General features: G+C 38.7%; 1 protein-coding gene across 11 annotated transcripts in view; it reads right to left on the bottom strand.

Annotated features, from left to right (window-relative positions):
- The window catches only part of epb41l2 (erythrocyte membrane protein band 4.1 like 2), an 85,216-nt gene that overhangs the window by 44,572 nt on the left and 22,818 nt on the right, over positions 1–17,826 (bottom strand). For 10 of the 11 annotated variants that reach the window (XM_067384938.1, XM_067384942.1, XM_067384943.1 and 7 more), the window contains exons 2-5: positions 11,444–11,612; positions 10,928–11,347; positions 10,012–10,215; positions 2,016–2,120 (exon numbers count right to left, since the gene is read on the bottom strand). In XM_067384938.1, the coding sequence (XP_067241039.1) occupies positions 2,016–2,120; positions 10,012–10,215; positions 10,928–11,347; positions 11,444–11,612 (898 nt within the window). The remainder of the gene's footprint in view (positions 1–2,015; positions 2,121–10,011; positions 10,216–10,927; positions 11,348–11,443; positions 11,613–17,826) is intronic. The other variant, XM_067384939.1, reaches the window with a different exon arrangement.

The following is a 17,826-nucleotide window of genomic DNA, read 5'->3' as shown; positions in this document are numbered from 1 at the left end:
TCCGGGTGTGTGCGCACTTGAATGGGTTAAATGCAGAGCACAAATTCTGAGTATGGGTCACCATACTTGACCACGTCCCTTCAATTACACAGCGACCTTCAGGAGGTCAGAGAGTAAGGGCAAAAAAAAAACCCTTTTGTCCATTGTTAATGTTGGTTCATGTTAGTTCTCAATGATGAAGCCTATAAAAATTGGCATTTGTGGAAATTTACATAAGCCAAAACTTTAAAAGGGCTTTAAAAGTATTTTTAGGCCTAGTTTATGTTAGTGGAGGATAGTGTTAAAGGCTACACAACCTTATTAAACTGTTCCAGGTACATTAAACATACTAATGCTTACATGGAGAGACTATCATGCACTTTCCCAACTAATCTTAAGCTAACTTTTCTTAACGGAATAGTTATAAAAGTCACCTTTGTTCTCGTTATACGGAACATTTTCCTTATGGTGATTCTGAAAGAAAGCACGCTGGGTTTCTACTGTTGCTATAGTAACGAAGGCAACTTTAACGCGCATCTGATTGATAAACCGCGCGCTCTTATGTCAGCGTTGTTAATGGTGTAGTTATTTCAGCAGTTTCCACGCACATTCAGTTTAATGACATTAAGTTCATAATTTCATTTATCATTCATTGAACTCTGCGTACACATTTAGACACTTACATTATGTGTTTGCTCCGTCCATGCAATAAATGCGCGCCATTGAAACTGTGAGGGAAGGCGCAAAATGACGGCAAACGATGTCTCCATCAATTCGCGCATGTAGTAATTTAAATGTTTATATATTTTAAAGCACTGAATCACTATAGAATCATGATTAATCCAATTCTTAGCATTTTACATCGACCAAAATAAACGATTCACAATTCAAAAAACATGTTTCAAGAACGATGCATATGCATCGTCAGGATTTGTAATCGATGCATCGAGAAAACGAGTGAATCGTTACACCCCTACTATCAACCAATAACCAAAAGTGTGAAAATTTGCTTTTATCGGCCGATACCGATTATTGGCCGATATATCTGTGCATGTCTACTTTTTATGTGAATATTGCCACACAAAACTTTATTTACAAAATAAATGATAGTTGGATATGTGCCGAATGAGAGCGGCACATGAATTTAATTTAAGCCATTTATTCACCCAATTCTCCATGAATTTAACAGAGTTATTCCACTAGACAAGGAATCTCTTGTTTCTTTTCCCAAATCTTCACTCACGTCTCTCGCGCATTTCTTTTCGTTCACTTTTAATAACTATATTTGCATCATTTACTGTGGTAAAGTCCTGCTCGTGTCCCACATCCCTCTCAAAGCACAGAGTGGAATATATGACCACACATTTATCTTTGTGGGGAAATATAAAATGTTTTATTTAATATTTAATTTCCGTGTATTATTTAGGTTATTAATGTTTTACAGGCTGTAGTGTGTTTCACTGACGTAAGCGCTAAAATAAACATGCAAATTTGGTACAAATTGGATGTTTGATCTTTATAATTTTTTTTTTTTTTAATATTTAAAAATATATTTACCCCAAAACCACCAACAATAGCCGTTTCCATCACGTTTTTAAACACATTTTGAAGTAATCGCATCAGAAAAAAATATCCCTTAATTCGCAAAAAAGTTTGAGGTGGATTTAGACTTGTGCGAAAAAGAGTTAATGTGAATAATGGGAGATGAAAACACATTTGCTGAATAAATTCTGACATAGCAGACATAAAACACGTGACTAATCGACTTTTTCCACTGATGGTGTTTTATTTACCTTTTTTACTATGTTGGCACCATCATTCACTCGAACACCTTGATGAAAATGCACTAATTCTCATTTGTTTATTTTTTTTTGCAAACTTTGCTTCACGTTTGGATGAAAACCCAATGTGACCTCACAGTACAGATGGGATTTAAATCTGGCTCTGTTCCTCACACAGCATCACAGGAATATAGTGCACAAGTCATATTACGACATGTTTTGATTATTTTTTCCATGTATTGTGTGTGAACTCACCCTCTGCTCAGCATTGTCTTTAAAGCTCAGGCTGAAGTAATCCTTCTCCAACAGATTCAGGTGCTCGCAGACTTCAAAAAACAGGTACTGGCCTTTCGCCCGTTTCTGGAGACAGAAAGAGGAAGAAAGATGAGTGGAGTATTTGGACATTATTTATAGACAATGATGTGCTGCTCATCCAAGTCGCTTCATTAGCTGCAGAACCAGGAACAGTACACCCAAAGTGATCATTCTGTCAATATTTACTCTCCTTCATGTCGTTCCAAACCTGTATGATTTTCTTCTGTGAAATATAATAGAAGAACTGTTTTCTTACATAAAATGGGGCCCATAATTCCACAGAAAAAAAAAAAAAAAAAAGAATCGGGTTTGGAACATGATGGTGAGTAAATGAGGACAGAAGTGTCATTTCTTGGGTGGCACTTGAAGTATTCCCGTAAATGCCAGCGCTGGCACAGTAACGAGTCTGAATGGTGACTGTGTGGAGTCTCGGAGTCGGCCTGAAGCGCCACACACAGACACGGGCTCATAATGGGCCTGTTTGAGCCGTTCCTCACATTCTGTTGATTCATCTCGAGAGCGTGAGTGTTAGTGTGACTCTTGAGGAATGAGAGGGCTGGTTGGAGCTCAACAGTCTCTCTTTCCTCTCCAGACACCAGGAGCTTCCAGCATTAGTCACTGAGGAAGATCTGAAGACAGAGACGCTGAAGAAGCTGCATTCTTCTATCTGCTCAGGCTTCAGCCCACCCATACCCCAAACTGCTCATGCATTTCGAAGGTTTCTTGCACCAAAAAAAATCTAGTTATCTATCCACCTTTATCCTACGTCCCATGAAGCTCTGCGCAAATTATGGGAGTATAAAACCCCAAAAACTCAAAAAAGTCTTTACATATGTGTTAAATATTACTGTAGATATACATGCAACTCAATATTATGTAACGTGTATTATGTTGCATGAATAATAAATTTAAAAAAAAGACAGAAAACACAGTCAAACTGAACAATAAGGATTATTTATTTCAGTACTATTTAATGGAAGTTCCCCAAACCGGAGGCACCAACAATAATGGAAATGGAACGCAGTAAATCGTTCAAAATAAGGCAGATATGTGTGTGCTACTGTACCTTTAAGACTTGGACAGTATTTTTAAAAGATTATATTATGACTTATGACTGTTATAATACCATAAACATGATAAATGTCCTTGTTTTTCAGTTTGGTTTCAGTAAATGGTCTGAACGGACCAGGGAATTTCTTCCCCTTTTTCTCCAGTGTAAGTCTAAGTGACAGTCATATCAACTAGACACACAAACAAAAACCAAAAGAGTGCTTGTTTAGGGTTTTAATGTTTCTGGTTATGACATGACACACAAAACCTCATAAGCTGCTGTTGTGAATGCAATCACACCATCTAATCCACACCAGATTTACTGATGAGTGATCAGATGTTATGCTCCGTAAACTCTAAAGATGCGGCTTCAACACACACACACACACACACAGCTAATGGATTTCAGTTTCTAGTGGATCAATACTGGGTGATTCTGCAGCAGCAGGGCTGCATTAGTGAAAAGTGCATTAGGGGAAGGATGAGTGCAAACAAACACTGAGGCTCATCTCAGTGCAGGAGAGACGGAGAGCACAGCTGTCTGATGAGAATGTGTTAATGAATAAAGAAAGCCACAGGTGGAGACGTGTTCTCATGGTGTCTGCACAACGGCTCTGAGCACAACAAACCAGAGAGATTTACAGCTTCTGGTGAAACATCACTTCTGCTGCTCAACACACATGAAGGTCAGCTGATCTACATGCAAATCACAGGTCTACAACTAGAGTAGAGGAAGTAATGATTTCACCGCTGTAAAACGCTGTCAAAGAGTGACAGCTATGAGGATAAAGATACATGGATGAATGAGGAAAATAAAGAGCAGGAGATGCTTGATATTAAAAGCACAATACACACCTGAGGAGAATAAACAAACAACTTTCATGCTGTCTGACACACCCCTGTAGTGTACAAACTGTAGAAACTCAAACCGTTTGAGTACTCAATTCAGTTCTCTTTCATGGCATTTTGGGCATGAAGAGTCAAAATGCCCTTGAGTTTTCACATAGACGCAGTCAGTTATGTTTCAAGTGAATGTAAACAGTTGGGTGTATCTTTGATTTAACATATTTGTAATTCCAAATAAATCTCAGCTTTTTTAAAAATATTTTCTGACATCTTCTTGGTTGCTGCTACTACACGAGCCATGGGACACGAAAAGCTTACGAAAGCTTGTTGAAAGGCATCACTCAGGTCAGGGCTTCATAAACATTTCCAAGGCATTAGATATACCATGGAAAACAGTGAAGAGAGTCATCAAGTGGATGAAGGATGGCACAACAGTGACGTGATCTAGAATTATATTCTAATTTAAAAGACATAATTTCAGTTGGGGGGGGATTTGGCTTGTCTCCTGAGGCCACAAGAGAGCGCAATGAGCAAAATATTAATGCACCATAATAAATTGTTTATTCAAAGCAATGAAATAACACTGTAAAAAAAAGTGCAAACTTTAAATGTTTAAACCAACGTTCATAAATCAAATAAAATTTTGTAAATTGCATAAACAATTATGAACAGCACAATGTATTTATGCATAGTTTAATACAAGAGCGGAACTGCCAATCACAGAGTACTACTTGAGATGCAGTGGAATGGGAAAAAACCCAAAGTCTTGAGATATGTTTTTTTTTTAAAAGTTGAACTTCTTTTAACTTTACATGGCTTTCTAAACAAGTGTGGAACAGTCAAAGATGTCCATCTAGCGCATGTTTAGATAGAAAACAATGGAAAAGTAGCACAGAAAACGTTTTCTGTGTGAACGGATTGATTACAGTTTTGACGAGGCATGGGCCGGTTCCCAATTTCAAGGTATACTGTGGTTTGAAAACGTTAGTTTCAAAACCACTAAAATTACTATATATTATATAAACATATAGTCTAAAACAGCTTTCAGCTTCGATTCACAGTAAATGCTGCTCTGCAAGAACTGTGTGTGTTTGAGTCACTTATAATCTGCATTTGGGAACGCAACGTGCACCAACCATCCGTAATGAGTGTCGTTTATAAATCTGTTGTCAACAAAGAGAAACGTCTCCCTGGGTCTCCCGCCAAAATAAAAGCTCAATGGTTTAACGTTTGAAAGCAAGACATCCATAAATGTTAGTATAGCAATTTTACTGTTGTTCTGTAAAATTAATAAATGTAATGTATTGTAGTGAATGGAATATAAACACATTTTCTAAATTTTACAGTACAACAGTGTTTATATTATTGCGATATTAACGCGCTTTTTTTTATTTTATTTTTTTTTACAGAAAATAATTTAATTTATGTTCTAATTGTTGAGCTGCAGGTTTAGGCTAACTCAAGTGACTGCATTTATTTTAATTTAATTAAGAACTTTTCAATTATTTTACTTATTTAACCTGACGTACATTTTTACTACTGTTCCAAATATTCTATATGTTGCTTAAAAATAAAATATATTGTGTTCAATGCATTAACAATTCACCATTTATGCATTCGAATATGAATTTGTTTTAAATTCAACGAATATTCAAAAATTTACTTTTAATTTGACAGCTCTACAGGGCGTCCCTCCAAAGTCAACAGAGAAATCTAGTCAGGGAGGCTTTCAGGAGTCCTACAGCAACATTAAGAGAGCTGCAGCTCTTTCTGACAACTATGTCCAATATTCTCCATCTGTCTAGGCTGAGATACAAGCCTTTTCTGACTAAAACATCCAAGCCTGGCTAAACTTCGCAAAAACATATTTCAGAACCTTCTGCAATCTGCTAGAAAGCTAAAAATGATGAGAACTTCCACCTTTCAGCATGACAATGATCCAATATGCATTTAAATCAACAAAATAATGGCTTCAGCAAAGAAAGATGAATGTTTTGGAATGACCCAGTCAGAGCCTGAAAGGGACCGTGGACTCGCAATTTAGATGTTGCTCATAATATAAGTTATTCTTACGTTTATATTATAAAAATCAGTGCAGATTTCACAGCATAAAGACGTGAACCACGAAGGTGGTTGTTTGTACAATTACTAAAAGGCTTTTTACTTGATAAAAGACTAAACTATCAATCAGACGACAGCAGGACTGTAGTAGATTGTGTGTGAGAGAAAAACAAGGTCTGTACGAAACAGAATAAAAGAAACAAATTGAACAGATAAGAGTGAATAAATGACAGTAAAAGCCTAAAAGAACACGATGAAAGAAAGAACACCATGAATGAGATCAAAAGAACGAATTCCAACTGCAGACTGAACAATAACATGAATAATTTAATTGTAAAGTCACAGAGAATCACTGATGGGATGTTTGAAGAGGGCTTATTCAGGATCAGCGATGTACAGGAGAAATCACAGAGAGTCATTGTGAATGAACGTCCTGAAGCATTAGCGTCAAGCACAGCCTCATGGGAGCGCGGCTGTGGCCTCGTGTTTCCCTCGACCAGTGATCGGGAGAATCTCAATCTCCTTATGACGGCCATGTTGTTCAGCAGAACTCGAGCGCTTTTTAACATTTCCCAACATCTGAATTCTGCTTCCTAGAAAACACACGGCTGGATCTCTGCACTTAACGGCATTAAAAACATAACGCTGTTTGCGTCCTGCTGTTATATAGGTCACTGCGCTGTGACTGGCTGAGGGTGCGTGCGCTGTGATTGGCTGAGTGTTTGTGTGAATCATCTATAGAGTCCGAGACAAGAATCAATCCTGCCGTCAGGACAGAAACACAAAGGCTCTGCGGAAGAGCAGTAAAGGTGGAGCGAACCGCGGCAGCGCTCCGAACATCCATGAGGGGTCGTTCGGCATTCACGAGCCCCCTCTTTGTCCCAATAAAGCGTCACGCCCGGAATGCTTTGTTTGGAGCTGCGGCTTATGCGTCCAGGCGACCCGGAGACAGTCGCGCTCATCTCTGGGTAAACATGCCACCGTCTCGTGCATGAATACACCGGGACAAAAGCGCTTAGCGATGCCTCAGCACTTTCCGGTGACGGACAAAGCCGAGCCTGTTCACAGCTCACAGAGCGGCCAGTAATGAGACCCCAGACCATCATATCCCGACACTCACCTGCACTGCCTTCATTTCAACATTGGCCAAAGAGTCCTCCTGTTCGGTTGATTAGACTGACTTAAATGACAATGAGAACACCTGCACGGATGTCTTTAACAATTTATTTACCTACTATTTAATATAGATTACATAAAATTGCCTAATTATATTCTAATTATTTTAGTTTTTTTATTAAAATGTTGTGTAATAAATATATATTTTATTGCAAAATGCTGTGCGGTTGTTTTCCTCCTGTGTGTATTTGTGTGCACGCTCTGTGACATGTCAAACGTTTCTATTTACGTGTACAACGTGTGTGTGTGTGTGTGTGTGTGTGTGTGTTTAAGCATTGATCATTCAATGCAATAAAATTAAATGAAAAAAACTGTTCAGTTGACTAATACCAGAGCATGTTTGAAAGGTTAGATTTAAAGTCTAGAGGTTACATTTTGGATTACTGTCTCTATCGCGGTCAGACTTGCATGGTATTGTCATGAAAGTTTCACACAATAACACAGTTTGGTTCTCGCATACTGTCCTGACACACACACACACACACAAAAAGAGAAGCACTGGTTTTTGCGTGAGCGAGCTCAGTCAGTTGCACTATAAAGTGCCGCTCATTCTGTGAATAAGCCAAATTCTTTCGAGAATCACTCCTGAAATTGCTTCTGATAACCACTGCAATGGACTGGACAAAAAATAGACCCATAGTGTAAACGCAGACTAACAGACCTCCATCAGCAACAGACAACAGGCAGCTACAGTTAATAAATAATAATAATAAAAAACCCATAGAAATATTTTATTTTATTAAAATAAGGTATTCAATACATTATTTAAATAATAGCATACAATAATACATTACATTATTAGCATTACTAATAACTATTTGTTTTGTATTTTCAAGTAGTGACAATACTTGATGAACCCTTCTAGGCTGTTGGGGTCTGGGCTTAATAAAAAAGAAGAAAAAAAAAAGTTCCCATCATCTAAATGGCATGAGACTTCATGAATTTTCCTGAATTTGCTATACTTCATACTTCAGTACAATAAAAGTGCTGAAGTTTGTTATAATAGTCATTTTTTAATCAAAAAGCAAAACGTGAAAATTGTCAAATGAGCTCATGAGTGGTCCTCTGCAGCAATCTACAAACCCGAATTCCGGAAAAGTTGGGGCGTTTTTTTTTTTTTTATTGGAATAAAATGAAAACTAAAAGACTTTCAAATCACATGAGCCATTATTTTATTCACAATAGAACACAAATAAATGTTTAAATGGAGATATTTTACAAATTTTATGCACAAAATGAGCTCATTTCAAATTTGATGTCTGCTACAGGTCTCAAAATAGTTGGGAAAGGGGCATGTTTACCATGGTGTAGCATCTCCTCTTCTTTTCAAAACAGTTTGAAGACCTCTGGGCATCGAGTTTCTGGAGTTTTGGTGTTAGAATTTGGTCTCATTCTTGCCTGACATAGGCTATTATCAGTTATTAGCTGCTAGATGTTCTCCCAGCTGAATCTTTTCAAAATGTCTTGCTTTTTCAGCCATTTGTTGCCCCCGTGCCAACTTTTTTGAGAATTGTAGCAGGCATTTAATTTTAAAATGAGCTCATTTAGTGGATAAAAGTGTAAAATTTCTCTGTTTAAACATTTGTTATGTTATCCATGTTTTATTTTGAATAAAATATTAGCTCATGTGATTTGAAAGTCTTTTAGTTTTCATTTTATTCAAATTTAAAAAACATCCCAGCTTTTCCAGAATTCGGGTAATGCCATTTTCATTTTAAAAGTGCTCGTTTTCCACCAGGTGGCAGAAATCGTCCACTATGTGTGGCACACTTCATGTTATCCACGTTAATGAAAATGAGAAATGTAGATCTCCTTTAAATTGAATTTTACTGAAGTTTATTTATGAGGTTGAATGGATGTTTGGGTTGTGATCAGAGATATTGGGCTATATAAACAAAACTGACAATGTTAAGCAGTAAGGGTTACGTTCCTGTATTTTGCCATTTTTGTAACATTTATTGTTAAGGGTTGTATTTTGTGTGCCCTCTATGGAACATTAACTGTTAACCTTGTAACACAAATACACAAATCAGTATTGCCCTACATTTCCCTAATCGATGCATCTCCAGTGTGTAGACTGTTAGTAGAGTGATAGTATGTGTTAGTGTGTGCAAATGTGTCAGAGTGTGACCTCTGTCACCTCTGTGTGTGTGTGTGTGTGTGTGTGTGCATGCGAATGCAAGTGTGTGAGTGCAAGTTTGTGAGTGTGTGTGTCCAGAACTCAGCAGCAACCGCACACACTGGTGGTTTAACACTGGGCAATTGACAGGCCCACAATTATCTGTCTCCAAAACACTTCACACACCCACCCACCAAACCACTGCAGGGTCAGAGGTCATCACCACGCTTCTAAATGCTCCTGTCAGCACACACACTCCTGCACTAACTCTTCACATCGCCCACAAACTGTATTATAGACCATATAAGATATTATATCATTATATTAGAATTAGTGTAAGATGGGGCTGATGGACACACACTATTTACACAAGCTTCATTAACAAACAGTGCACATCACTCAGACTACTGCACACACACACAGCTGACAGATACAGTTATAATGAGTTGTGTTGCCATGGCGCTCATGAGAGGAGATGATGTGAGCATGTCAGATTTCACCTGATTATCAGAGTATATATAGACACAAATCCAAGCAAAGGATTATTGTCATGCTGAATTATCATAAAATAAATAAGAGTGAAACACAGACAGACAGGATAAGAGCAGTACACTGTCAGCTGACCCCTCACCTACGGTCAACAGTGACGGGCGACAGAACAATAGACAGACGGACGGGTCTCACCTCCACTTCGCAGGAGAACTGGCTGCCGTCCAGTAAGGTCACGTGACACACCACCATCTTCATCTTCTTGTTGAGTTTGAGTGGCGAGAGCACACTCGTCTCCTGCTCAATCACTTGCTCTTCCTCTTTCTTCTTCTCTTCCTCCTTTTCTTTCTCCTCGCCCTCCTTCGCCTCTGATTCGGCCTCTTTCTCCTCCCTCACAGGCTGTGCACACACACACACACACACACAGAGAGAGAGTTAATACACACACACGCTCTCATGTTTTCCAGCTGAGCGGATCGCTGCTGGATGATGTCACCGGGCGGATGCTGAGCGAACACGGACACATGACTGATGTTTTTTGGCAGAAGCATGTGGCGTAAGGAAGTTTAGTCTGACATCTGATCTGGATTTGAGTTTGAGTTTACACTGGTGTCATCATGATGCTGGAGAACTGTGATGCGATACCTTCGATATTCAGGAACTTTTCTGATAACGGAAAAACTGCCTCAGGATTAAAGCCGTAAAATTTCAAGTTTCTGAGTCAAGAAAATATTTCAACTAAATTATTAAGTGAAACTTTGAGATTCCTCAGGCTCATGTGCTCTGAGGGGATTATAAAACAAGTATTATCATTATTATTATTATTATTATTATTATTCTTCATCATAATAATACAACTCTAAGTTCATTTAAGACATTATTTGTCTATTTTAAAGTGTTATTTGCATAATTCTGTGCTATTGTTTGTTCAAAAGAACTCGATACTGGCATGTGTCTTTCTGAGCACGAGTCGTGTGTGTCACATGACATTCACAGACAGTTCACACACACACACACACACACACACACACACACACACACACACACACACACACACACACACACACACACACACACACACACACACACACACACACACACCAGCTCTCACCTGTGTGTCAGCACTGCCGATGGACTTCTCCTCTTCTTTATCTTTCACCTCCACCAGCACTTCTTCTGGCCTGCTCTCCTCCTCCTTCACCTCTTTCACCTCTTTCACCTCCTTTACTTCCTTTACTTCCTTCACCTCCTCTGTTTTCTCTGTGCTCGGGGCCGCCGCTCCTCCTCCGTCCGTCTGGTCTTTCGGCTCACTCTTCTGCTCCTCCTCCTCCTTCAGGCTCTCGCTCTTGGGCTGCGTTGGGCTCTCGGGAGGTTTCTCTTGGCTTAGTGATTTCTGCCGTTTAAGCCATGGAGGCAGGAAGCGAGAGATGCCCTTCTCTTTCTTCTGGCTGCCGGCAGCAGGAGGGCTGCTGGGCTCAGGAGATGCAGACGCTTCCGGCTGGCTCTCGGGCTCTGCGCTCGGATTCTCCTGCTGGATGGAAATATGCAACAGTTCAGAGACTACAGTCTCATTATTACTGCATACTTATTCAAATCATTATGTGGCCTGCAGGTGAATCAACACTACCTCTTGTTGGGCGGCACTCGCCGAGGCAGGCTGGGCGTCGCTGTCGGCGGGTTTGTCGGGCTGGTCTGTTTGCACAGGATCCGTCTGTTGCGGAACTTCAGGAACCTTCTCTGGTTCCTTCTTCACATCTGTCTCTGATCCCACCTCTGTCGTCATCACGCCCGGCACACTGACGGACAAGAAGACAGAGGTTCAGTCTTTAAGGAGTCATATCAAGAGCGATCACATGTGCCTGAGACAAAACATCCTCAAACAGACTGAACTCGACTCGCTCCTCACTCTCTGATGTCACACACATGAACATCAACACATAACTGTACACATTTACACTAGTGCTCGATCAGTATTGATTTTCTGATATAAAACCCATATATACACACACACACACACACACACACACACACACACACACACACACACACACACACACACACACAATATCACATTTAAATACAATAAACAACATGCATAACATTTTAATACATCTTAATAAATTAATACATTGTTAGATTATTAATTCAATTAATTAGATATGCTTTTTTATTATTAAATCTTACTTTAACCATTAATTTTTAACATAAATCACACTATATGGCGAAAAATCCTGGAATGTTTTCCTCAAAAACCTTCATTTCTTTTCCACTGAAGAAAGAAAGACACATTTTGGATGATATTCTGAAGTGAACTAATCCTTTAAAGAGATTTCATAGGGCTCTTTATTTGCACTGAGGCACATTCACATCTGAATGGAGAGTTTCTTAAGGTGCAGCAGCTTAAAAACAACATGTATATTATTTCCGAGAGAAACTGGTCATGAAAAACTAAAATCTGCTTTACTCATATCTATCATCATCATCATCATCAAGTGTTTTTCAGCCCAGTGAAAGACAGAATCAGTGAATGAAGATTGAAAAGCATCAAAACGTTCTTTCATGTTGTCGAAGCATCAGAATAAAGGAGTGCGCCATCAAACCCCACCATGAGCAAACACACAGATCTGAGCGCTGCGAGGCGTGTCTGTCTGTGCCACACACACACACACGCTCAGTGCAGCACTGGGATGTCCCACCCTTCACCGCCGCTTATTTACAGTCCAGCAGTCAGACTCATCATCATCATCCTCATCATCATCACAGATGACATCAGCAACAGTGAAATGAGTGAATAACTCACATTTGACCAGGTTTAAAATCCATTATTCTGCAGATATCGATATAGACCGATATGAAAAATCTGATCGCGATAAATCAGGGCTTCAGACCAACTTTTTTTACTAGGAGCACTGAAAATTTCTCATCACGACATTTTCACAACAAACAACACGGTTTTTGACTACTGAAAGTTTCTAGAAAGATACTGAACAATTGGTTTGTTGTTAAACAACTGGATAATCCATTGAACACATTGTACTTCCATCCCTCACAGCCTTGCTTTTAGTCCTGTCAAAAATTAATCAAGGCACTACCCTGAGTATGATCTACTGCACATGTGCGCGCACACACACAGCTGTTACAACACACACCAGAGAGACGTCCAGCTGACCCGCGGCCAGGGGAAAACCACTGATGAAAAAGAAGTGCAAATATGCTGTGAGAAAGAACGCATGTATGACATCATCATCATCATCATCATCACGTGTGGGGCATGTCCTCAAACACACATGTGATGCGTGTAAAGGACTGCGAGCAGGAGCAGAGTAACGGCCCTCTGGGTAAAAGCATCAATGGAAGTGTGTAACATTAGACGAACACTACCAAGAGTTTGAGCTCAGACGACTTCTGTTCTTTTGAAAAAATAAAATGCATGGATAAATTTCTGGATAAATTGAGAATCATGATGTTTGTGTTTAAAAGAGAGATCGAGATTCTCTCAGCTCTGAACAGACAAAACAAACTAAGGTGCTGCAGTCGGTTTAAAAAAGACAATTCATTTGAATAATTTATTTTAAAATTGGTTTGATTGAATGATTCAGTGACTCACTTCATTTGATTCATTATTGGATGAATCCATGTTTTTGAACAAATCTCTTGAATGAATGATTCAATGACTCAAACACATTTTTTAACAGTCACTTGTCTCCACCTACTGGTGTAACAATATAACTGACAATCTTTATTTGAAGCGTAAAGTTACTTTCAAAAGGTGTGGACATCAGTGTTTATAGCTGAACTATAAACTCTTATCCCAGTTCTGTGATAGTATCATTATGTCTTAAAATCATTCAGACTGTGTGTTTGTAAAGACTGTTTCATGACATGACAACAGCCGTCTCTGGATCAGATCTCAATACACAGAGCGTATCGCTGTCATTTAGGAAATAAGATCACATGGGCATTTGAAAGTCTTAGCAAAAAGGACCGTTTTTCTCCTCTGATCAAGAATCACAACAAACAAAAACATGTTCAGTAAATCCACAGCCTGAGCAGCTGAGTCAGGTTACAATTGTTAACTGTGTGTGTGTTTGTGTGTGTCTGTTCTAACACACTAATCCACAAACTGCAATGCTTGCAGATAACAATCAACACAAGCTGTCAAATCTAATCAGGATCCAAAGGCACACAACACCACCCGTCTGTCTGTCTGTCTGTCTGTCTGACACACAAACACACACACACGAGAGAGAGAGGCTGACGGGTTCGGTCACAGGATTTCTGAGAGCAGTAATAGAGCAGATAAACTTGAACATGTCAGACACAACATGAAACTCTGCAGCCTCATGTAACGTGTGTGTGTGTGTGTGTGTGTGTGTGTGTGTGTGTGTGTGTGTGTGTGTGTGTGTGTGTGTGTGTGTGTGTGTGTGTGTGTGTGTGTGTGTGTGTGTGTGTGTGTGTGTGTGTGTGTGTGTGTGTGTGTGTGTGTGGCAGGTGTCCTGGATTTACAACTATTGTGTGATGGCTTTATGAATGACATTTAAAGCACTGAATGCCGTGTGTGTGTGTGTCTGTGTGTGTTTGTGTGTAAAGCTTTTTAAGCAAACATTTCCTATGATAAGCACACAAGAGACAGAGCTCTGCAGCATCTCTGAGCAAACACCATCAGAGCGTCAGCACTGAGAAACTCACCAGCAGTAGGGCCCTATGAAATCCATTTTATTTTTTCCCAAATTCCATTTTATTTTTTCCCAAATTCCGTTTTAATTTTTCTGGATTCCGTTTTTTTTTTACTCCATTGTAATGGTTAAATTAAATTTTAGTAATCAAAAAGCATGTCTAATTAATTGCAATAATGAATCTTGTCCAATTTACCAACAATTTAATAAAAGTTTAACAAAAAACAAAAAAAAAAAATTAGGGCCATATGATAAACGTTTTATTCTTTCCCCTCAAATTTTATTTAAAAACAACAATATTTATTAATTAAAAAATAAATGTTTATGATTTTTTTTTTTTTTTCAGAAGTTCTGTTGCGTATTTAAATTTTTCTGGTAATCAAATGAACGCATACCATTTAATTTATCTTTTAATCATGAAATTAAACTTTTTTGTCAAACAATGTGCTGCACAACAGAGCTTTACTGTTAAAATTAAAACATGAAAGAAACACTGAGATTATTGTTTAAAAATATATTTGAATAATTATTAAATTAATTTATCTAATTTCTACTGTACAACAGTAATATGTTTCTGTCAAGTTAAATAGAACTTTTATTTTGACGGGTTGCCGAGAGCTTTGAGTTTCTCTGTGTTTATGACAGTAGTTTTCTCAAACGAAGCGGTTAAATGCTGATGAAGTGACTTTCAGAGCAGCTCTGGAGATTAATTTGTGCGTTCATATAGTGAGGCGACAGAGGACGAAAACACCGGGAGTGTCGCATGTGCTTCAGTGTGCGCGCCCCTGCGCGAGTGTGTGTGAGGTAAATGAAACTGCGATTCCGCATCATTCATGCAGTCACACAGGCATGCAGAATTCATGTTTAAATAGTCTTTTTGCGGTTTAATATTCACAGACACTAGTCTATATCCCGTTTTTATGACTGGATTCCGCGATTCTGTCCGTGTTTTCTGCATCGTGGAAATCATAGGGCCCTACATCAGGCCACTCAGAACAAAATGAAAAGCAAGTTGTGTTGGAAATAAGCCAGATGAGGTCTGCACAATGTTCATCAAATTAGACAGCGGCTGTCTTCATCTCTGTCTGATAGTTCTGTGTCCAAAAACAAATACTTCCCTAAATTTGGCCGATCTCACGAACCGATTGCAATTTGATGACGTAAAACCCATAAAAAGTCTCCACTGATGCGCACAATATACAGATGAGTTTTTTGCACCATGTTCTGCTTGTAACTTCAGCAAACATTAGTACACCATAGTCACACATCTATATTTGAAGCAGGCTGTCTTGATGCAAATGAGCCCAAACACAACATAACATGATATGCAGAGAATGAGAAAATCCTCACGGAGTGACATTGACATGCTGCTTCGCTAAAGCAATAGGACTTTTGGGATCTGATCAAGTCGTGATCATGGCAGTGTTTTCCAACGTCATTTGAATGTTCAATCAATGGACACTGGATCTATAGTGGGTAGGGACTAGGGCTGGGAATTGACAATTTTCATGATTCGATTACTATTCACATGCTTTCGATTTGATTACAATTTCGACTCGATTCAATATCGATTATTTTGGATGTAGTATTTCAGTTATAGCACATGGCAAATTTTCTAGAGAAAAAAACTACTGCTGTAAACTACACATGGGAGTCAGTTGGTACTACTATAATAATATTGAAGGTTAAATTAACTTATATACAAACGTTAAACAACTTTCTAGAACACTTCTCTATCTGACTAATGAGTTTATGGTCACTGAATGTGTTTTTCTGAGGTAAATGTGACGTCACGTGACATTGTTTACAAGCTGTTTTATTGAGTCTTTCCGAGGTTGAAGCACTGATTGAGCGATTACACGAGACATGATACGGATTTCAGTAAGTTGTACTGTATATTTTAACATACCTTCAGATGTTCATGTTTATTTCGCTGTAACTGGTATTAAAGTGGAGGAGAGGATGATCACATGCTTCTCTTTAACTGAGGCGCGATAGTGATCGTCACACCACATTAAACAGCGCCAAAATGGTATTTTTTTAATCTAAGGTAGACGTCATTTGAAATCTGAGACTTTGCTTCATATCAAAAGTAAGAAAGCACAAAGATTATTGTGATTTATTGGATGGGAGGCGCTACATATTCTGCTCATTCATCAACTGAAAACAGACTAGACTAATCGATTCCTGGGATTTAAGAATCAATATCAGTTCATAAAAATGAGAATCGATTAAAAAAATTTTACCCAGCCCTAGTATGGACAATGTGTCGAGACTAACCAGACACTGTTTTATAGCTGAAGCGCGCTTGGATTGGTTTGATCATGTATTACCACAGACCACAGAATAGGACCCACAGCCGAAACAGGATCTTATTACTTGTTACTTTTTCTATGTAATAATAAATATCTTGTGCTTTATTGTGGCTTGTTCTTATGTTCAGTAAATCACTCAGATCTCTTGTTTGTAGAGATTTCTGCACTATGATGAAAAGGCTAACATTGTTCCAAATGCCATAACTTTTGATTGCTTTGAGATAAACAGAATTTGGCCCAGATGCAGTTGATGTTGATGATTATGTGAACAAGCCCAAACTTGATTTTATGACCTGTCATACTTTCAAACCGTCTTCATGTCAGGCATGAAAAGCAATAAAATAAATCAATAGATTGCATCACTTTTTAAGGGTTTTCCCAGCAGTGATGTAACATAAGAACCACCAAACATGATTAAAATCAATTTTCTTCAAAATTCAAAAGGTTTTCTATCAAATGAGACCATGAACTTGATACCCTGTTTTTTGTGGAGTTATAAGCCATTCATTTTAAGTATGCCACTTATGCATGAACTCATTAAATCCACCATTCTCAATGCAGTCAAAATAAAAATCCTGCTTCCGACACGTCGACCAAACAGAAAAACTTAATGACCAACGGCGATAATTAAAAAAGTCCAAACATTGGCCAATATATTGGTCAACCACTAAAATGTGGTAACAATTTATTACCACGATACATACACCAAGAAATGAGCTGAATCTCAACACAGCTCTGCCTTACAAGAAAAATCCCCCTTAAAAAAAAACAAAAAAACACAAGACTTTGTTTCTGAAGCAATAATGCGAACAGCATCCTGAGCGGCACATAACCCAGTGCTCCAGTCAGCTGACGGCATGAGGATGTCCTCTCTCATCTGACCTGAAATCATCACAGATGTACACCGAGCAGCCATGACGCGTCTGTGCGAGAGCGCTTCTGTTTGCTTTACTGCCGCCCATCCACAGGAATGTGATCCGATTCCAGCGGTCTCATTTCAAACACACACTCAGCAGGGT

The sequence above is a fragment of the Chanodichthys erythropterus genome, chromosome 4 (genome assembly GCF_024489055.1).
Source record: "Chanodichthys erythropterus isolate Z2021 chromosome 4, ASM2448905v1, whole genome shotgun sequence".
Classification (NCBI taxonomy): Eukaryota; Metazoa; Chordata; class Actinopteri; order Cypriniformes; family Xenocyprididae; genus Chanodichthys; species Chanodichthys erythropterus.
The sequence above is the reverse complement of the archived record's forward strand: the minus strand, read 5'-3'. Positions and strand labels throughout refer to the sequence as shown.